Genomic DNA, 22,903 nt, shown 5'->3' on the forward strand with positions numbered 1-22,903 from the left:
TTGCCGCGGATGCTCAGTATGCAGATGACAGCCCCAACAGTTTTTCTAAAAGGGCTTATTCCGTGCGTTATCAGATGTGATATTCAAAATTGGTTTCAGCAACAAAGGATTTTTATTTTTTTTTTTTATTATTATTTTATTATTTCTGTGATGTGGCTGGTGCTCCTTTTACCGCCATTTGCAAAGTTGATAAATTCAGAGCAGGTTGCGTTGAGCTGAACATCAGCTCTTTGTTGTGCAACTCTGAGACAGATACCTCGGTGTGAGACCACCGCGACGTTTTGGTACAATCACTGGGTGTCCTTTGCTGTGGGAGGTGGTGGTCGAATAATTTAAAGCATTTTGTGGTTTTATAGACTCATCAGAAGTTGCTGAGAGCCAAACCAAAATCACCATGTAAAGTCTTTTAATGTCATTATGTTTCTCCCAGCATACTGTGAATTAGCGTATGTTTATGAAAGCAAATTTAACAAGTGCAAAGGGAAACAAAAATATTAGACTACAAAGAAGAGCTGGAGAAAAGTTCATGAGATGAGGAAAATAATAAAATTAAATACGAACACGCTATGAGCTGTATTTTAAAGTGAAATAAAATAACATTGCCTTACGTAACAATTTTTTAATTATTAAGATATGCCATATGAAAAGCAGCTGTTGATGTTCCTGCAGTCCTGTAAGGTAATTTTTCCCTTGAAATTTGGAAAAAGTGGTGATCATGCAACTGACTATAAAATCATCCAGGCTGTTCCACTGAAAATATTTTGTGCTGTGTTATTTTAAGTAGAGTTAGAATAGAAGCTATTTTTTGTTTTTATCTTTCTAGACTAAGGAGAGGGTAACCATGACAGAAGAAACACCAGTCTCCTCCTTATATAGCTTGGATAAACTGTGCTGGTGACTTTGAAATGCTTTTCTCCTGCTGTAGTTGAAAGTGAATCAAGCCTATTAATGCAGATCTTGGTCTGTCTCGAAACTGAAATACAGCAACACGTTCCGAGATGGATTATCCACAGAGATCAGGGATATTGTCGTCCATCTCCACTTTAATTGTGATGTGTTCATTTCCATTTTCTTGTCAAATAAAGAGGACTAGCCTGTAAAGAATAGGGTCATTTTTGTACATCTATTTGTACTTTGGTGACTTTAAATCTTATTCTGCAGTCTCCATAATAACTGATGCCAGGGAAAACCATAGTGAAGTGTAAGCAGGCAATCATCTTTAGACTTTGATAGATGCTGTCTGAAAGAGTGTTTCTTTGTAAGGGAAGCTGTTAATAGAATGGTTTTAGATTTTTTTTTTAACCTTCTTTCATGTTTTTAATATAAATATATTTGTGTTTTACAGCTAGGACTCATTGTCTACTACTAGCATTGGCAAATGCCTCACATTGTAAGAATTAATTTTCGGTTGCTTCTAAGAGTTGTTGCGTATTATCTGCTTATTCTGAAAGGTATCTGCCTCTGCCTAGTTAATCATCTAATAAAAAATGCAGCTAACGTGGTTCAGAAGCTGCTAAGAGTGAGGTTAGGGTAAGTTCTGTTTTGCTATGTTAAAAACAAGAATTCTGGCAGTAGTTCTCTGAGAAGCTTTTATGTCCTTACACTTCTGAAGAGGGAGCTGAAATCCCTTTGGGGAAGAGCCTTTGTTTTTTTGCCATCTTCATCAGCATCCAGCCAAATCTGGCCCAAGTTAGAGGCCAAAAAAAATGCAGTTTGTACATGCTCTGTGAAGAGTTTTCAGAGCTTTGCAGGTTAATATTTGAAGGCTCTGTAAGCTCTGGGCACGGTTCAGCCTGAGCTGTGAAGGGTTTTCTTTACAGCTGTAGCTCTCGGCTGGTACGGCCAGGGTCTGCTTGGAGGACGCAATGAGCCTGGATGGAGCTCTGAGCTACAGCAGCTGTAATGCTGTAACTTCTCCTGTGTCCCAGCTAGCTCTCAGTGGGCAAGTTTGGGGACCTCTGTGTCACACCTGGGGGAGCAGGCACTAAATTAAAGAATACAGCTCTGTGTTTCCTGGTTTTCAGACTGGAGCTTTCTTTCTTAATCATGTTCTTGTTGTTCTTCTTTGGGATGGGTAATATGCACCAGGGATTGATTTTAACATCCGAGCAAAAAGGTACCTACCCAGCAAAACAAACAGTCTTCTGCAATGAGGGTCTTGTTATTCTGTGGCTTTTAGGCAGCTCTGTCACCAATTTGAGCACCTTTCCTGCACTGAAGTGGAAACCTCTTTATACTTGTGTTTCTGAGCCCCCTTCCAGCCTCCACTCTTGAGTTTCATGCCTCTTACACGGAAATATTCCTCTGTGTGTGCTGGGAAGCTCCATGGATTCACTGAGGTGTGCAGTGCTCTCCTCTTCATAACACAAACAGCCCCAGGAATTCTTCATGAGTGCTTTTTCCCATACTTCTCAAGAGCATGCCCTGGCACCAGCATCAAAAGACATAGAAGCAAAAGTGATCAGCATTATCTGATTGCGTTGAGTCAGTTTTACCAAATTATGCTGTGAAAACAAAATGTTCCTGCCCTCCATAACTCCTAGAGGAGGCAATTTCTTTGTTGTTTAATGTGATTTTGAAACAGCCTGTGTAAAGTTTGCTTTCTTGCGTGTTGCCCAAAGAAGATTCTTTTTGCCTTTGCTTGGTTGTTTGGCAGCAGGAACATCTGTCTGCAGACTGATTTTCCATACTCCATTAAGTGTATAGGTGCCTTATAGGTGATCTCTTAATTGCAGTGTTACTTCTTTACCCATTGAAACCAGCAATGTGGGAGTCTCTCTGGATCTGGGGTTTGCTGGAGTAGTTCTGGGTCTGGTCCCTTTTTCCTGGTGGAGGAAAAGCTGGTTGAAGGAATGTTCTGTTATTGGGAAGCAAGTAGTTTGCTTTGCTCGTTAGTGGTGTTCCACTACAGGAACAGGCTAACAGGCTCATCAGTAATGGGTAAGATAAAGAAGTGTTTGCATAGATGTCCTGTCCCATGGAGGAATAGTGTGAAAATGCAATTTCTTTTCAATGGAGCAGGCTTCTGAATATTCTGTGTCCGTTGCAGAGCGCACTGTGTTTTTTTTCTGTTAGAAAGTAGAGCAGCTTTTCAGGGCTATTTCTGGCATGGGATGTTTCTCATAGGAAGAGGGGAGGCAGCACATTCTGGGTGTTGGTTCCTCTTTTAATTAATTAAAAGGCCAAACTCAGGAATGTGAGGGACGTGGAAATACCCCTGACTCATACCAAAATAATTGTTGCTTTGGCCAGAGATCGGATTCTTCCCTGCCCAATTGCAAATAACCCCAAAGCCTAATATCTTCCATAAGGAAGCCAGTTCAACGTGGCTGTTTTCAACACTACTGTATGTTCCTCTGCTTTCTTCTGCCCCAGTGGTAATTCAGAGGGTCATATTCCTGCTCATGCAAAACGTAACCTGCACAAGTTAAGGCCCGCTAAGCAAGGACTTCCAGCTGTTTCATTCCTGTAAGCATATAAATATTTATACCACCCCAGGGTTCCTTTCATGCTGAAAATAAAGGTAGCACTTGTCTGCTCTTAAAATATATTACCCAGGAGATAAATGGCTTATCTCAGTATGAGGAAGATGGATGAGAGGAGTGGAAAATTGACCATAATATTGGTCAGAAGATCCACCGAGTCCACAAGGACTTACTGCATGCTTGAAACTCCAGCTGGGAAGTAACGTAGATATTGATAGTGCTGTGTTTAGCTATCAAGGGATGATCAATTAAAAGCTGTAGTAAATGTGAAATATAATGGTTGACACACAGAGAGCTTCATGGACTCTAGCTAAATTTCCTAGTGATGGGTAGTGTGCACCAGGGACTGATTACATCCAAGCAGGATGTGAATGGTGCTGTTGAAGGGACAACTGAGACAGGGAGAGTCTGCACAAGAGTCTTGCTCAAGGTCACGTGTGAAGTGAGACAGTGATTAACCTTTGTGGCATCTCTGATGCTCTACTCCCTCCTGTCCCACCTCTGTGAAAGCACAAGTCCAAACATATTCTGGCCCAGGCTGGTGGGAGTCATTTCCCACCTTCTGCACTGGAGGGAAGTAAATGTCAAATAGGCAGCATGGGGGGCTCCAAGCTGAGGTGCCAGCGTGGTGTTGCCAGAGTTTGAATTGTGATTCTGCCGGTGATCCACAGCATGACCCTGCAGTAGCCTCTCGCTCTCTCAATTCATCTGCCTGGCCATAAAACGAGAGAGATGTCATAGGCTCATAGAATATCAGGTTGGGAAGGATCTCCAGGATCGTCTGGTCCAACCTTTCTCGGCAAAAGCCATCTAGACAGGATGGCCCAGCACCCTGTCCAGTTGAATCTTAGAAGTGTCCAGTGCTGGGCAACCCACCACTTTCTTGGGGAAATTACTCCAATGCCTGATTGTTCTCCTTGTGAAAAATTTTCCTCATGTCCAATTGGGATCTCCCTTGGAGTAACTTGTACCCATTACCCCTCCTCTTTTCCCTGTGACTCCATCTTCTTTGTAGCCACCCTGTAAATACTGGAATGTGGTGATAAGGTCTCACCTAAGCCTTCTTTCCTCAAGGCTGGACAAAGCCAATTTGCCCAGCTCTGAGCTGCTGTGGTCCTGCATGGTCCGTGTGGGTGGCTTAAGCAAGGGCTGCACAAGGGTCTGAAAAAATGCTGGGACACTTCGTTGTTAATTGGTGGTGTAAATGATGAGAATGTCTCTTGGGTCAGTTGCTGACTTTTAGGGACTCAGCTAGGGTGCTGCCTTGCTCTTCAGTACACGCTGTTGTCACTTGGGGGCCCCTTGCATCCTCCTCATCTGCCACTGGATTTAGATGGAGCACACTGAGAGCAGCCCGGTTTTCTTCCAGCGAGAATTAATGATTTCACGGACCATTCAAGATCCCGATAAATGAAGCGTGCCTTGATGTCATTTTAGAGTAATATCTGCAGTGAAATCAGAACTTGGAAAAATTGGGAGAATACGTCGGACTTGTCTTTGTGTTTTGCTTTGTTCAGGTTAATTGTTGTTGCTTGTGGCATCGTTAAAGGGTTTAATGGAACACAAAAACACATCATGCATAAGTGGGATTTTAATGAAATCATAATTCTTCCCTTAGAGTGAAATTATTTTTTAAAGAAGATAGCAAAATAAAGAAATTCTCCACCTCTTGGAAATTATTATTATTGGTAATGAAAATCCAAATTTAACCTGATTTGCTTTGGTTTTGCACAATTTTTTTCCTGGTAAAATAGATTGATCTTTCTCTTCCTTGAAATTGATAAAACAGGCAAGGACAAGAGGAAGACCCATAGGAAAATCTCACCATTGGGGCACTTTATGCAGTTAATTTGCGTACAATTACCCAAAAGGTTTTTTTTTTTTTTAAAATGTTTCTGCTTGGTGAGATGCTGAAGCGGGAGCACTGTCTCTTACAACAGCCCATTGTTAATGTCCTTTCAGTATGAGAGAGCTTTCGCCCTCCCAGTGCTCCCTGTTGACTCGCTGCCAGCTGCTCATGTGTGTAATGTATATGGGTATGCTTAAAATCCATTCCCATATATGTGGGAATAGATGGTTTGTGTAAATACAGCACCATACATCACGTATATGCCCCATATGTGCTGCGGTTGGGAATGTCGGCGAGCGCAGGGAAATGAGGATGGGGGCTCTCTTGCAGGATGCCAGAGAAAAGACAGGGGAACGGAGAGATTTATTTGTATGGATAAACCTCCCCATTCCTGAACTGCTTTAATGCTGCACCTGTTTCTTGTTCTTCCTCCCTGTCCCTTTTGCCGTTTCTTTCATTGCAGCTTTTCAAATACGTAGGCAACAAAAAACCCCACGGCCGCTGAAATGGCAGATTACAATTATGCATCAGTATTCCTGTAACGCGGCTGCTCAGTTATGTCCCCTGGGAGTGTTACAATGAATATCTGACATTAATTGGCTCAGTACCTGTATGTCTGACCTTGCAGAAATTTCATAGATCAATTCTACATGTTGTTTACTGGTAAAAAAAAAATAAAAAATAAATCAAAACTTCTTCAGGGCAGGGGCTGCATCTTTGGACATGCCTGCACCACGGTGACAACCAGAAGCAGCAGTCAGACTCTGTGGCTCTTGGAGTAAGAAATACAATAACAGATAGGGGGATCATAAAGTGGTTTCTTTCCCTTCCTTTGCCAAGAGCTGTTCTCAGCAATTTTTAGCCCACTTGAACTCTTTCTCACTGCTGGATACTGTACATTTGATGCAAAAAACACTGTGTTTTTTTTTTTCTCCTTAGAGTAGTCCATGTGTTGCCTTCATATGTGTGTTTGACATACTGAACGATATAACTAAACTAGGTCAGAATCAGAGGAGCTGCCGCTACTGGATGTGCTGGCATTGAAACAGCTGCCTCTTTTGTGTCGCTCCCCCTCCGGTGACCGAATTCACCCAGGAGCATCTCACAGGGGGGCTGCTTTTTCGGCAGTCGCCAGCGTTTCAATGCGCCCTGCTCAGTCAGCAGCACAACCCTCATCTCCTGGGCTGCACAGTCAGCTGGCTTTAGCTGCTCTCTGGATGGGGGCTGCGTGTGCAGAAATGGGTGATTGTTCAGCTCCCTTCCGTTTCGGGCAGCCGAGAGGGAGAAAGTCAGCATCCAATGGCCGAGATTCACCCCCGGGGTGGTCACTGGGCTTCACTTTGCTGCTGTGGTGTTTTGTTTCCCAAGTTGGAAAGTTGCTGAGAAGAGGGGAGATTGGTACCCAGAGTGTTTTAAGAGATGCTCGGGGGCGTACACTGCATGCCTGTCCCACTGGTTTTATTTATTTAGATTCTAGGAAGAAATTCTTTCCTGTGAGGGTGGGGAGGCACTGGGACAGGTTGCCCAGAGAAGCTGTGGCTGCCCCATCCCTGGAGGGGTTCAAGGCCAGGCTGGATGGGGCTTGGAGCAACCTGGTCTGGTGGGAGGTGTCCCTGCCCAGGGCAGGGGGGTTGGAACTGGATGATCTTTAAGGTCCCTTCCAACCCAAACCATTCTATGATTCTACTATTGCCTTTGTTGAAGTAAAGGAGAGAAGCTCTTGCCACTTTTTGACTATTGTCACCTGCCCCCCCTCCTCCCCCCCAGCTTGATTTGACCGGCTGGAAATTCAACAAGCCATCACCTGGGGGACGCGGAATCCCGCATCCCCCCTCCCTCACTGAAATCCCGCATCTCCCCTCCCTCACCTAAATCCCGCACGGGCCGCCGAGACCCGTTCTCCCCAAGGGGAGCGGCAAAGCCAAGACCCCCCGTTCTCCACGCAGAGCCCGGCGGCGGGGCAGCACCCCCGGGTGGGCGGCGGGCACTGACGGTCCCCCCTCTCTCTCTCTCTCTCTCTCTTTCTGTCCCTTCTCCCCCCCAACCCCCGCTCTCGGCAGGCGGACGATGGAGGCGGCGGCGATGGGGTGCGGGAGGAGGCCGGCGCAGCGCTGGTGCTGCGGAAGGTGTGGTCACGCAGCCCGGCCCCCGAGCGGCGCGGGAGGTAAGGCTTCCGCGGCTCCGGGCGTGCGGGGCTGGGCCGGCCGGGCCGGGCTCCGCGGTGGCGGTGGGCGGACGGGGAGCGATGTCCCCCGGGGGGCGAGCTTAGGGGAGCGGGGGGGCCATGGGGAGCGGCAGGGTGCGGGTGCCCGAGGCGCTGTCGGGCCGCCGCGGGGAACGGCCGCTGCCCACCTTCGACGTGCCTTACTTCAAGTACATCGACGAGGAGGACGAGGAGGACGAGTGGAGCAGCCGCTCGCAATCCTCCACCGAGGATGACTCCGGCGACTCTCTGCTTTCCGACAGATACGTGGTGGTGTCGGGGACGCCGGAGAAGATTTTGGAGCATCTCCTCAGCGACCTGCACCTGGAAGCCGCCCAGGACAAAGAGACGGGTAAGGAGAGAAGCCGGCGGGGAGGAGGAGGAGGAGGCGGCGACCGGGGATCCGCCGGGGATGGAGGGGGGAGAGGTCCCGGTGCCGGTGTGGAAGCCGGGACGGCGTGGGGAGGAAGCCGGGAGCGGGAGGTGGCGGAGCGGCCCCGGGGCAGGAATGGCAGGAATTAGCCAAGAGGAGCCACACGCTTGGCGGCAACTTCAGCTTGGGTGGGTTGTTTTTTTCTTTTTTATTATTTTTTCTTTAATACATCTATCGGGTTTCCGTGCTGCCTGGGAAGCGCAGGCTGCGGCGTGCCCGGTTACAGCACCCGCGGCTCCCCGGGCGGAGGCTGCCGATCCCCGTAGCCCGCAGCTATTATTATTATATCCATCACGGCTCTTTGCTGTGCGCCTCAGCCTCCCGTACTGGATTTGCCACCACTTTGGCACGTCTTGTCTTCTGTTTCGTAAGGACTCCTTATAGATTTCCTCACAACCCAGGACGCAGCGCATAGCCCGATGCTGTACTTGTCTGTCTTCAACCAGAGATTGTAATTTGCTCCAGCCTGGAGCAATTATTATATTGATCGGGCTACTTGACATGCAGTTTAATTTTCAGCTGGATCTCTTGGCTCGGAGCACAGCTTGCTGTCACCGAGAGCTCCTGGGGTAGTTTGTCTGAAGTGCCTGTGCCCTGCAATTTATAGATAGTTGTAATGAAAGCGGCCAGGCCAGTGAGACTTTTGGAGGTCCCGAATACTGAAGAGCTGAGGAAGGCAGCTGGCTGTAAATGGAGCTGTGCATTTCATCGTTCCCAATAGGGTTAAAATGCATACTCCTGCTGCCTGTATATATCTCTCTCTACAAATGAGATTACTGAGAATAAACACACTTTAATCCTTTTAGGTGACTGAAAATATAAATAACATCTGTGATTCCCCGAGGAACGTGGAGATTTGGTTTTCGGAACAAGTCATTAGTTTAATGTGGGACAATAGACGTAGTCCTAATGCTGATGTGTGAATGCCCTGAAGAAACATACAGAGTGTCTGCTGGTGATATTATTACGGTATTCCTAGTGCTGCTTTTGTCTGCCTAGACATTAATATTTAGTGCAGAGAGAGGCTGTGATTGTTTTCCTTCCACAGATGCCCTCAGACTAGTTCTGAGTGTCATTTACTTCAGCCAGCTCTTAGGCAGTGTAGTGAGGGTCCTTCCTTGGCCCTTTAAGGGCAAATGTTGGATCCAGAATAAGTTTTTCCATTAATGGTTATCACATGCAAATTGAGGGGCATTACCTGTCTGTTTTTATAGTCTGCTTCATCTTTTATTATAAGCTCCCAGGCTTGCCAGAAAACAATGAGATTTTCACTAGTCACATGCATTATATTTCGGTATTTGTAAATACAAAGCACTCCTTACCTAAAGCATTAGATGCTATGTACATTCTCACATGTACTACCTTTTCTTTCTTTTCCCTTTGCTCTCTCTCCCTTCCATCACCAGGAGGCTGTTCATAAGCCTGTTCTTATTGTTACAGAGAGGGGCTGGTAAACTGCCCTCAAAACAAATGCTAAACCACTACTTGCCAGGGTGTCAGCAGATGGTAATGTATTTAAAGGTTGATTGGCTTCCCCTCACCTCTTCTGCCTTATCCTAACTCCTTTTAGAAAGAAACAATTAGCTCTGCCCTGTAGCCAGGGTTAACTGGATCCCAGGGGCTGAACAAAGTAGCTGTGGCTTCAGTTTTTTTGCCACGGTGAAGAAGTGTGCTAAGCCTTGCCCAGCGGCCCTCCATTTCCTCAAGGAGTAGTTCACCATGTACTGTTTTCTTCTGGCTTTATTAATGCAGTAATATAGAATGTCGCCAGAGTAAAAGGCTTTGGGAGTTAATGCTTCCCAATGTTTTCTGTGGCGGGCGCCCCTGTAATGGTTTTTTATCAGTCTTTTTTGCAGGCTGAGTGGTATTTGGCATTAGGAAGTATGGGATATTGACTGTACTGCCCTTGTACCTTTGTGCGTGCAGCTGAAGGCATCCTTCTGCTGTTTGTGTGCTTGGATTTGCTGTTCTTTGTATTTTTTGTAGTTCCAGTCTGGCCCATCTCGGAGGATGGTTGAGTTGCAGAATCCCACAGGCTTGTGTTTTAGCAGGCATAGCTTTGCAGAACATAAAAGGACGATGTTGTCGTACCCAGCTGCTGCTCCTGCTGTCGGTTTGCCAGTTCCAGGATGACTTCCTTGGCCTCCTGCTTTCCCTGCAGCCCCCAACCCGGTTTGCTTATTTGTGTCTGTAAAGAACATGAGAAAAAGCTGCTCTTACATACCCTGGTGCGCAGGGGGCTGTTGTCCTATTTGACCCTTTGCGCTGCTTCCCAGGGACGGATGCTCTGCATGTTTTCTTTCCCACCCTTTGTATAGCAAATCATAACTGCCACCCTCTATGGCCATTAAAAAAAAATCCACTATTTCCTGGGGCTGACGTGATCATGGAGCTCCGCTTTTTATAAACACTGACACGGCTGAATGATGCGCCGTGTATTGCTCCCAGACATCCTCCCGTTTTCCAGCCCAGCTCAGCAGGTACTGTTTGCAGCTGGGAGAGTAAAGAGGAGCTTGGGGGCTGCTCTGGAATAAATTTAACTGAGGTCCAGCCCAGGCCTCAAGGCTCCCTTCAGCTGCCACTAAACCTGTAGTGAGATACCTTAAGCACTCTGCTGCAGCATAGCATCATAGAATGGTTTGGGTTGGAAGGGTGTAGCATCATAGAATGGTTCGGGTTGGAAGACACCTTGAAGATCATCAAGTTCCAACCCCCCTGCCCTGGGCAGGGACACCTCCCACTAGAGCAGGTTGCTCAAAGCCCCATCCAGCCTGGCCTTGAACACTTCCAGCATCCTCTTCTGTGAAAAAGCAGGTAGGGACACCTTCTCTTACCCATCCTGAAGAAGAGTCTCAATGTCTGTTATGGCAACTGATGACACTAAAGGGGACATTGCAGGGTGTACTGCTAGACTAGTCTATTCCTCAGTTGACTTCACTAGGCAAGAATGTCTTGAAAGTCTAAGGTCTACAAGACTCTTTAAGCTTAGCTGCTTAGTTTAATGACAGAGGGGTTTTTTGTGATGACTAAGTCAGAGACTATACGTGAGTTCTTGTGGCATCATGTTAAATCAGAGCTTGGCAGTAACAAAGTCTTGCCAGCCTTCCATCTCAAAGGGACAAAGTTTTCATCTCTCTGATTTACTATAACCTGTAATGTACCACCCCCTGAGACAACTGCTCTTGTTTCCTATCATGAGGTGGGTGGAAACTTTAAATTTCTGTGATGAACAACTTTTCTGAGTCATCTCTGAGGTGGTTGGAAACACTGTGGGATGTCTGCTGAGTGCGTACTTTAGACAACAGTTTGAAGTTTTAAGAATTGAACCGAGAGAGGCACTTTAAATATGTCAATATCCAAGCAGAATATGCTAGGCGTAGAAAATGCAGGTATAACTGGGCTAATCCTCATCAAGGATGGTGTTACTTTTGTTTAATCCATTCTGTTTCTGCACTTGCACCAATGACACTGCTTTGATGTTGGGTAATGGCACCCTCTGAGGAACTGTGGGTGACGTTTTAGGAGAACGGTACTGCCTTGCCTGAGCTGATTGTAGTCAGCTGCTAAATGATGTTGCAAGAAAGGGATACAGCTCTGCCTTTTCTAGGTGTTGGACTTTGTTTAGTAATCCAAGAAAAAAAATCTGATTGCTTTTTGATAATTTTTGTTTGTTGCTCAGCTATAAAGGATGCTGTTAAGACTCTTGCTCACTGTGCTCTTGCTCACTCTACTGATGAGTAGAAGCTGTTAAAAAACGCAGTTCTTTGACTGCCATACAATCAACCTGAGTGTATGTGATGCATGTGGACTGGTGTCACAGAGAATAAATACTTGCCCAACATTTTGTGATCCTATCTTCCAGCTTGCAGGATGGAGAGAATAAATGCCTCCTAGCCCTTCTTCTTACCAGTCCTTTATAATGACATGCTGTCTGTCATCATTTTGAGGGATTTTGTAAACTTTTCCCCAAAGTCTTAGGAAAACTTTGTGAACTGAGTGGGCTAAACATGTATTAGTGCCATGCCTATAGAAGAGGAATGAGTTCGGCAGAGTTAACGTGCATGGAACTACATCAACATAAGAATAGCAGCAAAGCTAAAATAATTGTTTGTCTCAGTGTGAGAGAACCTGGGAAGGTTCTCACACAGGACTGTTGCTTCATGCAGTATTAGTCTAAGCTGTCTCAAATTGGAGTGTCAGTAGAAGTAGGTTTAGAATAAATCAATAAAATGAATACTAACAAATCACCAGGATCAGATGTTACTCCCCAAAGACTTCTAAAGGAACTCGGATATGAAATTGCTAAACTCCTAACAGTGGCGTGTAATCTATCATATAAATCAGCTTCAGTGGCAGAGGAAGGTGGAAAATGTGATGCCAATTAAAAATAATGGTCCTATTTGGTGAACATCTAAGCAATAAGGCTGTCATTTTACCAATACATTATTCCAGCATAAACTGATGCTGTAGTCAAAGGAAACAGCTCAGCCTTCCCCGGCCACTCGTTCCTGCCGCTGCCCTGGTCCCTCTTGTGCCTCTCGAGCCTGTTGTGTGTGTGATTCTGTAGCAGACCCGAGCAGGGAGCTGGTCCTGGTTGATACCAACTGAGGAAATACTGAATTACTAGTTTTAAGATGGATCAGTTTCCTGATCCACCCAGTGTGTCATTGGCACAAAGTTTGCCCCTGGCCCAGGGAGAGGGTGGCAGGGAGTGGGAGATGCGCAGGTGAGGGCGGCAGGAGAAGGACCGGTGCCTGTAGCAGCTGAACTTGGTTTGCAGGAGTTGGATTAGATGCAAAACTGCAGCATGAAGTTGTGACTTTGTGCTGGGAAATTGGGTGGCAGTACACTAAAAGTAGAAGGAAAAAATGCATGCAGAAATATTTTACTGAGGGAAAGGAAATGTTTTGCTTTTTTTCAGAGAGAATTGTGATCTTGTGTATCCTGTAGAGCTCTTGAGGATTCTCCTTAAGAGAATCTTAAGGATTAAGGTGGGCCTATATCATGTATTTGTATTTCCAGAATGCTTTTGATAAAGTCCCTCGCCAAAAATCCTTAAAGAAATTTAAAGATCTTTTTGATAAAGGAGAATATGCTTTTCAGGACTGATGATGATTAGATTTTAAAAAGTAAATTGTCAGAGTTTAAAATGGAGAGAAATTGCCGTTGAAGATTGGGTGCTGCTTAGTGTGGAATGAAAACTGAGGTAACAGAATGTTCTGATAAGATTAAATGATTGAAGGCCTCATAAATGAAGCCATGGTTTCACCTTTGGTGGCCATGCAAGATTATGTTCTCCTACAACCTATTATTCCCACCTCTCACTGCCCTGGGAGCTGTCAAGTTGTCCTGTCATCACACTGACAAACTTTGCTTAGGTGTCTCTGCAAGGTGAGTGAGATCAGGAAGCTGATCCAACTCGGAAATAGCCTCATGAAAGTAGTGAGAACAGGGCAATGTTCTTACTGGGAAAATGAGCTGGGAGTGTGTCCCCCTCAAACCAGCCCTGTGGCTGAAGAAAGATGAAAGGAATAAAAATCTGTGTGACTCTGATGAGATCCAAGTTTGAAAAATGCAAAGTAATGAATTTTCAGACATGGAGAAAAGGAAATCCTCATTATACATATTCAGAGGTTGCTGAATTGGCTAATATCATGCAGAAAATAGGTCTTCGGAGATAGTGTGGATAGTTCTTGAAAATTCTTGATCAGCATGGATCAAAAAGGAAATGGTATTTGGGGCAATTAGGAAAGAGAACAAGCAAGAACCACAGTTATACCATTGTATAACTGTGTAATATGGTATGTATAATATGGTTCCTTCTACTCCCCCAGCTCAGAAAGGTTGTAAATGAATTAAAACAAACAAACAAAACCATGAAAAAGGCAGCAGCAAGGGTAATTAGAAGTATAGATTAGATACATCTATGAGTATATAGTCTAGGTCTGGTCAGCATTGAAAAGCAATTTCTGTAAAGGAGGTATACGGTGTGGTCTGCAAGATTATGAATTGTGTGGAAAAGGCGAGTATGAAAAGATTATTCATTGTTTCTCATAATGTGGGAAGTGTTTTGTAACACACTGAGATTATTTGGTTTGTAACTATAATAGAGATTATTTTTTTTTTTAAATGATGCACAGCTTAACTGTGAATTCATTGTTGTGAGGATTTTGTGAAAGCCAAAGTTTTGAAGGGTTTAAAAACAAATTAGGCAAAATCCTGGCAAAATCCTGAGTGCAGTGACATCAATGCAACTTCCAGTTTGGAAAGTCTACATTGTCAATTGCTGGAAGCTAGGAGGGTATGTCAGAAAAGATAACTCTGTATTCGTCTTTTTCTTAGTTTTTTTCTTCCCCTGGGCATCCTCTGTTGGCCCCTGTCAAAGACCTGGTTCTATTTTATGGGGATCTTTGATCTGTCCCAGTGCGTCACATGCAGCACGTTGCAGTTGGAAGCAGTTAATCAGAATCTAAGGTTCTAATAAGGTCCTAGTTCCTTCAGTTGGACAACTGAGCGAGTTATTACTGCAGCTGGCAGCAGAGAGTGAACAGTTTTCTGCTGAATGGCTTTACAAATGGCACCGGGTGACCTGGAGCTGGGATGAGAGAGGCAGGAGCCCTAGGGATAGCATGAGGTTGGGACCAACCAGACACTGGCTTCTGCTCAGATGGAAAGATTTGACATCTTCCAGTTGTCCTCCTATTCATTGCCAGGTAGCCCCTTCTCCTCTGATATACTTGGTTTGACCTTGTGCCAAGTAGATCTAAGTATCTCAGTAGGAAACTTTTCTTTTTTTCTTTCCCCCCTTTGGTAGGATTATTTTCTGTCACATTAGTGAGCTGGATCAGCTTGCAAAGAGGAGTGCCGTGTCTGGGATTCACTGCAGACAGCGTGTCACATGCTGTGGTGCCTAAGATAATAAGAAATGCCAGCGAGGGGAATATGTCTGAGATACTGCCTCCTGGCAGGAGCTCAGGCACTTATTTCTGGGAAATGAGGACTCAGAGCCTGAAACACTTTTTGCACTGAAGCTTGTTTAGGGCCAGTTTTCAGAAAGGCAGAGTCTTGGGATGCTGCTCCTGGATTGTTTCACCGCTGGGAAACTAGAGGCAGCATAGGGAACGATGAATGTCCTTAGTGATCGGGTTTCTCTCTGTAGATACTGATGGTATTTTTTCAGTTCATCACCACAAATAGCTTTCATGGCTTAAGCATGCCTACCATAGTAGACCCTTTTCAAGGAGGGAAAGAAACCAAGGTAGTCATCAGGCAAACTCATGGTTTCAGTGTGCCCAGAAGTAGCTGGGCACCTTTGAGCACCTTGGGCACCTAAATAAAATTTTTTGTACCCTGTGCAAGAATAGCTTGGGACAGTAGCAGGGTCCCAAGTGTTTCACGTATTTTGTGTCTGAGTCAAATTTGCAGAAGAAAAAGCTACCCACTGTATATGATTAGTCAATTCTATCATAGTATTGTTAGTTCCTCAGTCTTTTCTCTGTAATTTTGTGGTTCATTATAGCTAGTTGTCACCTTTTGCTATGTGAGAAAGTCATAAGGAGCTGTCATGAAAGCCTAGTGTGAAACCATTTATTATGAAGTTTTGCACTGTAGATAGTATGGGTTTTGATGATCTTAGTGGTTGAAGCAGAAAGGAACTGGGAAGTGCAGGTCTAGCAGGAGAACTTTTTTAGGGGTGAAGATCAATAATTTTCTTCTCAGATTGAAAAAAGTGTTGATTTTTTTTCTTTTTTTTTAAAGTTGTAAAAGGCAGAATGTGTGCATTTGCTGTACTGCAAGATAGACTTGGGTGATACAAATTTTTTGACGAAGTACCTAGGAGACAAGTTGTTTGGATACTGGAAATTTGGTAAGGTTTCTGAAAAGCCAGTGTGTCCCTAAAGAATTTTAATCAGTTATTTGTAAAATCATTTTCGCTCTAATGACATTGGAGCTCTAGGCAATATGAATTATAAAACCAATGGAGTGTTTCAAATCTATGAAAGGATATATGGTCATTTATATATCTCTAAATTAAGAGATGAATTAAGTAGCTGAGATCATAAAGAGACACATATTTCTGTAGAACTTTTGTCAGAATAGTGCTTCTGATAATTGCTGATTGTCTGGTGGTGTTAAGCCAAGAAGTGAGTATGAGGTTTTATATTATAAAATATAAATATCACAAAGTTTTATATTATAAAAATGCTTGCATTTTGGTGACAAAAAGAGTAGTAGAGGTTGTCCCATTTTCTGCCTTAGTCTGAGTCCTTTTCTAATCACTTGACTGTGGCTGGTCGGTGTCACATCAAGCACAAATAACTGGTTTTCCAAGGTCAGGAGGCTGGGGTTGAGGCAAAAAAGAAAACTGAGTCACTGCACAGAGGTGATGCCAAAGAGATCTCTTAACAAGGGAGATGTCGTCTTAGAAGAACGCCAACGACTGGGGTTGATTCTGTGTCTGGCTTAAACACCACACTGGAGGCTGGGTCAGTTCCATGGCTGCAGGTCTGGAGATGAAGCAGGCCAGATCCCTTCTGTTGCAACTCAGGCCATACTGGTAGTGAGCCATACGGACGTCAAAGGCCAAACAAGTCAACATTGGCTTAGCAAAAAGTCATGGCTGAATTCTGAAATGAGTCTAAACTGTGGTAACTCTTACTGACTTCTGCCTACTGGAGGGAGATCCCTTCTGCTGCAGCAATGGTGAGATCAAACCACCAAATGTGAAATGTGTGAAGGGAGAGGACAGTCCCAGCTGTGAAGGCGACATAACTTTCTATGTCCTTTCAGCCCCCAGATACAGCCCTGTCTTCATGTTTTCCAGAGTGTGGCTCATTGAAACTGAATAATTATAAGACATTTACAGTTATCTTAAAACTGCTGTTTCTAGTAGAGGAAAAGTGAGACCTGATTTGTAAGAGAGTAGCAGAAGAGGAATAGCAACAGATGGTGTGTGGGTTGGGAGGTCATTTAACTGTGAGAGTAGGAACTGGAAATGCAAAACTGAAATATCAGTGTTGCTGCGTCTTATGAAGCATCTGCACGTCCTGTTCCTTCAGCAGGAACTACAAACTGTTCAGTCCCTCGGGGCCCCCAGCCATGGAGCCCTTCACGAACACCAGCCATGGGGCTCTTCACTACAGTTCTCCCATCTTTCCTGGGTATTCACTGCTTAGTGTTATTCTTCTTTTCTTCCTGGTGAAGGCTTTTTGCTACCAATCCCTGACCAGCAGACCATTGAAAAACTGGGCACTGTCTTCGGTACTCTCATTTTGTGTTCCTTTTCCTCAGCACAGAGATTGACCGCCTGCCCACATTAGTAGGGGTGGGTGTCCATTATTGACTCCTATGTTGCTATTAGTACTTAGCGATATGGCTGTTAAGTCGAAAGCTTGTTCTCAGAATAGAGCAGAGCACTCCTTCCCAGGCGTCGACTCTGTGACGTTATAAAACTTGGATATGGTGCTCTGAAAGATGATTTTTTTTTTTTTTTGAAAGACACTTTTATGGGGTGGGGGAGTTTTTATGTAAGAATGCTGAAAACATGAAACTGTATCTTGACATACTTGCTGCATCTTTGAGTCCAAGAATACAGTTCACACACTGTCTACAGAGTTTGAATTCCAGTGTTTTCCACTGCTCGAAGATGCTATATAATACAATGATTTTTTTGTGAGATTAACATTTTCTGAGGAACATAAAGAGCGTGTTCATTCCCCGCCCACAGGGTGGAAGGATGGATTCACTGAAGACCTGTGCTTTGAGGTTGTGTATTAAGAATCTGAAAGAAATCTGGTCTTCAAAGCTGCTTTTTTTCCCCCTTGTGAACTAAATTTACTCTCATGCTGTTAATTCCTCCTTCCCCCGCAATCCTTCTTAACATGCCCTGAGTTCAAACGGTTTCACGGTATTATGGAAGTATCAGCCCTGGTCTTTTTGTGAGCAGGAGTGGGGCTGGTTTTGGCTAGAGCCAAACTACAGTTATTGTTCCTTTACGAAGCTCCCTGTTGTGCTGCCTGTTAGGTGGTACTTAGCTGTGTAGAGGCTGATGCCGTTGTTTTCTTTCCCACCTTCTCATTTTCTGGAAACCCCTGTGCTCATAGGACACCCAGGGAAATTAAGAGCCAAAAGTCGCAGCCCCAAACCTCTTTGTGAAGGATTAATTTGGAACAGATTTCTGCCCGTTTCCCCAATGCATAATGCCCGATGGGGCTTTCTGTGGGCTCTTAAGACCTCCCTTTAATAGCTGCCAACCCTGAGCCACGTTACAGTGCCCAACACCTCTGCTTGCTGTGTCGTCGAATATCTTCCAATGTCTGAAGGGAGCCTACAGGAGAGCTGGAGAGGGGCTCTTTGTCAGGAGGTGTAGTGACAGGACAAGGGGTAATGGTTTTATATTGGAAGAGGGGAGATTTAGATTAGATACCAGAAAGAAATTCTTTCCTGTGAGGGTGGTGAGACACTGGAAGAGGTTGCCCAGAGAAGCTGTGGCTGCCCCATCCCTGGAGGGGTTCAAGGCCAGGCTGGATGGGGCTTGGAGCAACCTGGTCTGGTGGGAGGTGTCCCTGCCCAGGGCAGGGGGGTTGGAACTGGATGATCTTTAAGGTCCCTTCCAACTCTAACCATTCTGTGATTTTATGAATAAACGCAAGTGCTTGAGAAAGCCCCTCTGTGGCAGTGGCACACTGATGCCAACACACTCCGAATTATCAAGTGCAGCAGAGTTTTGGCTCTGCCTTGCCCTGGCGCTGGTTGCTGCCTTCTCTGTCACGTCCAAGGGAAAAAGAGGGGAAGGAGCAGCTGTGGCTGCAGCCACTGGAGGCCAGATTTGCTGCCCACGGGATGAGGTTGGCAGAGGATTCTGCCGTGGTTTGCGTTGCCTTACTGGGTTGTGATTTTAGGTGGGCAAGTCAGAAGGTCGGCTGTTGGGTGCAGGAACAGGCAGTTGTAGTAGGAATACTTTGTGAGAGTGGGGGGGGAGAGCTGTCTAAAAAGGAGATAATGGAGCAGACTGTGCTTGGTATAAATTCAGAAGCTTTGTGCATTAACTGCAATTGGTAAGCTCATAATGTAGGCTTTAAATTGCTGTCACTTTTTTAGAAAGAAAGGAAAGGCTTGATCCAGTTTGGTGTCAGCTGAGGTATATAGCACCTTTTAGGAAAGTCTATGTAGTTGGCATTGGAGACAATCCTGCTTTTTTTTTTTCTTTTAAAGTCAATTTTGGTCCTTTCACAGATTGAAATAGGAGTGGAATTACAGCACTTTGACAGCCAAAGGTTTCTCCTGAGATGTCACTTACTCTCGCCGACTAGAGCTGGTTCTGGCAGAAAGAGCTTTTCGGAATAGCGTCAGTTACCGCAATAAAGTAAATTGCTTGTCCCATCTTTTAGACAAGGTGAAAAATACCGATGTGAGTTGCAGCCGTGGCAGCAGCTCGCATGGCTGTCTCCTGAGCCAGGCTGAGAGCATGAGATGACTTGGTCTCAGTTCAGAAATGCTTGTGAGATCCTTCCGAAACCAAATCGGCACTCTCTCTCTGAAATGAAAATGTGACGGCTTGTTTTCAAGGACACTGAGGGCAAAAAAACTGGGGGGTGGGAGGCCCATGAAAATAGATCAGTGTAAATAAAGTGGCAGTGTTGATGGATTTAATTTTGATGGTAGCTAATAATAAAAACTTAGGCTTTCTTGTGACAACATTTGGGATGAATTGTGATTTCATTGCTTGAACTTGAGTTTTGACGGGGAGATAAATTGCTAGAATCAGGGATGTAATCATGGAGAACTCATGCTGTCTGACCTGGGACTGCTAGAGGCCTTTATACCTCACCTTCTCTTGCTTTTCAATTTCTTTCCCTTTTTTCCTGCACCCTGCATCCCCCTCCTGCCATTATCCCTCCTCCTCCTCCTGCCCACAAGGCTTACCCATTCCCCAAGCAGCCTTTCTTTAACCCTCTCCCACCCCCATTTCCTAGGGTTTAGGGCTGGTTGGCTTCTCTCTAGGAACCACTGTAGCTCAAAACAGAAAGCCAGATACTGGTTTTGTTCTTTCCCAGTCACGATTTCAGAGCCCTGCCATCAATACAATAAAGAAACCCTTGTTGGGTTTCATTCCTTGCCCCGACAGGAGCCTTGTCAGTGGGATTTTGTTTGCTGTTACTGTTAGTACATCATAGGGGATGCACAGCCACAAGCTGGAAGCAGCAAGCAAACAAACAACAGTGAAAAACAACCACAAACAAATAGCATTTGTCAGATCCCTGTTGTCAGGAGGCTTTAATTCAAATTCTTAAAGCGGCAGCGAGCAATGTTTTGCATGCCCCGAACCACAGAAACCACCAATAACAGGTGAATGCAAACCTTTAGCCTGTGAAGGTGACTCCAGCTTCTCCTCAGATGGTTGCATTGCCGTCTGTAGAGATGACTCTGTAATGGACGGCTGGAAAATTGCCATCCCAATGTGAAGATGGCATCTGGCTGCATGCTCTGCCCAGCGGGGCTGCTCGGTGGGCAGGGAGCCCTTCCCTGGGGCAGTGTGAGACCCTGGGGTGCGGCAGCGAGCAATGTTTTGCATGCCCCGAACCACAGAAACCACCAATAACAGGTGAATGCAAACCTTTAGCCTGTGAAGGTGACTCCAGCTTCTCCTCAGATGGTTGCATTGCCGTCTGTAGAGATGACTCTGTAATGGACGGCTGGAAAATTGCCATCCCAATGTGAAGATGGCATCTGGCTGCATGCTCTGCCCAGCGGGGCTGCTCGGTGGGCAGGGAGCCCTTCCCTGGGGCAGTGTGAGACCCTGGGGTCACCATTGTCACCATTGGGAACCCCCTGTCCCTTGGCCCTCTGAGGCTTCCAAAGCATACACATGGAGCTTTCGGGATGTGAGTCCTCACGGTTGCGTTGCTGTCTGTAGAGATGACTCTGTAATGGATGGCTGGAAAATTGCCATCCCAATGTGAAGATGGCATCTGGCTGCATGCTCTGCCCAGTGGGGCTGCTCGGTGGGCAGGGAGCCCTTCCCTGGGGCAGTGTGAGACCCTGGGGTGCCATTGCCACCGTGGGGACCCCCCTGCCCCTTGGCCCTCTGAGGCTTCCTGTGGGCAGAAGTCCCAAAGCACACACATGGAGCTTTCGGGATGTGAGTCCTCAGTCAGGAAACCCAGGCATGTTGGGCAAGATCAGTCTAAATGTGTAGGCAAGAAAGCATCTTCCTGAGGTCTATTCTGGTGCAGTGTTGCTGGGTTGAGGCAAATTTTGTTGTCTCCAGTGTGATGACCCATCTCTGTAGGCAAAAGCTTTGGCACATTTTATGGGTTGCTTATGGAGCTTATGTAAATATTTTGAACAGGTTTTTTTTTCTTTGATGTGTGCATACAGATTTTGTTGCTATTAATGAGAATCCGATCTTCCTACTTGGGTGAGGGCTTGACATGCTTAGGGCATTTGATTTAACATCTCAGTTTAAAGGACTGGAAATTTGTTCAGGGAATCAAGGTTAGCAAGCTGCAATTTGGGAAGTTACAGCTATGTTCTTGATTACAAAGAACGATAAATCTTTAATAACAATTTTCTAAAAGCATCTGAAGAACATGAAAATGCCATCATCTTTGCAAGAAACTGCTGTATTGGGTTTTCTTGACAAATGGAGAGAATTCAGATCCTCCAAGAGGGTATGGTCATATAGGTCTGGGATGAAAAAGTTTACAACAAAGGGCAGGGACAGTTGCCCAAACTGCTGTAATTTTTAGCATTAGGAGGAAGACCAGCTCCTCTTCTGAATCACTGAGACTTAGCAGAGTCTCGGGCATGAATCAGGGCAGAGGGGCCAGGAAAGTCTGTCATTGAACAATATACAAGCTCATTTGAGGTCAATGTTTGTCAGGATTTGTGTTCCCTACTGCAAAGAGTGGCAGTTCTGCATGATCAAGTTCCAAACTGAACAACAACAACAACAAAGGCAGCTTTTATATTTATCTTAAAATAATCAGATGTTGTTAATAGTTTTTGGATACTCTCATTTCAAATGAGAAGTGAATGTACCACTTCCCCTGCTATCTGTGAATCTAGATATTCACAACGTTTGGCTTGCTATTCATGATTTATTTACTTTTTAAAATTCAGTCATAGGCATGTGTGTGATGATTTATTCCTCCTTGTAATTGGATACAGTGATTAAATGAGCTTGCATATTATATTTCATTGTCCTTCTGGGATGTGGGCAGCCATGTCTTTAAAACAGCAGCTCCTAATGGAATTGATTCTACTTCCTGTATATTTACTGTAATTGGTGATGTGTTTCAGAAAACTGATTTGGAAAATTGCTTTGAAATATATGTTCTTATATAGGAAGTATTTAGCTAGCTGAAGAGTTGTGTGTAATCCTCAAAGTCTTCCTATAAGAAGATGCTTTGCTGCCTTCTCTGACAGGCACTCTTTAGTAAAAATAAATACATTCTCACTATTTTGTAACCTGAAAGAAGCTATAGGTGGTATTACACCCAGCAGACGCAGCAATGAACAAGTGATTGCAGTCTGTTTGAGGAGACTGTCATCACATAATTGATGATTTTCCACAGACTGGCTAGGGATGATATAGAAGGATGTTGCTCCTTAGTAAGAAAAAAAAAAATTAAAAATGGGTTTTTATAATTGGGCATAATGATTAACTGAATAAGCAAAACAGTTTAATGAAAAAAACCTTATTTGCAGAAATAAATGCAGGAAGACAATGAGTTATCTTTTTACATGTATACAGGCATTCAGAAGGCACAGTGTCTGTGACTGGTTCTGTGCAAAGACAAAGAGACACTGCTTTGCCCTGGGAGTTTATAGCGTCCACTAAGAGAAGACCCAGCAGAGGGATGGGAAAAGTAGCAGTAGAGTTAGGGAACGTAGCAGTTAGAGAAACTGGCTATGGCCACAGTTTGCAG

General features: G+C 44.9%; 1 protein-coding gene across 1 annotated transcript in view; it reads left to right on the plus strand.

The window, feature by feature from the left end:
• The window catches only part of RAPGEF5 (Rap guanine nucleotide exchange factor 5), a 179,989-nt gene that overhangs the window by 105,842 nt on the left and 51,244 nt on the right, over window positions 1-22,903 (plus strand). Inside the window, exons 11-12 of the mRNA XM_014937639.1 lie at window positions 7,395-7,498; window positions 7,801-7,889. Of these exons, the coding sequence (XP_014793125.1) occupies window positions 7,395-7,498; window positions 7,801-7,889 (193 nt within the window). The remainder of the gene's footprint in view (window positions 1-7,394; window positions 7,499-7,800; window positions 7,890-22,903) is intronic.

The sequence above is a fragment of the Calidris pugnax genome, unplaced genomic scaffold, assembly GCF_001431845.1.
Source record: "Calidris pugnax isolate Ruff unplaced genomic scaffold, ASM143184v1 scaffold11, whole genome shotgun sequence".
NCBI lineage: Eukaryota > Metazoa > Chordata > Aves > Charadriiformes > Scolopacidae > Calidris > Calidris pugnax.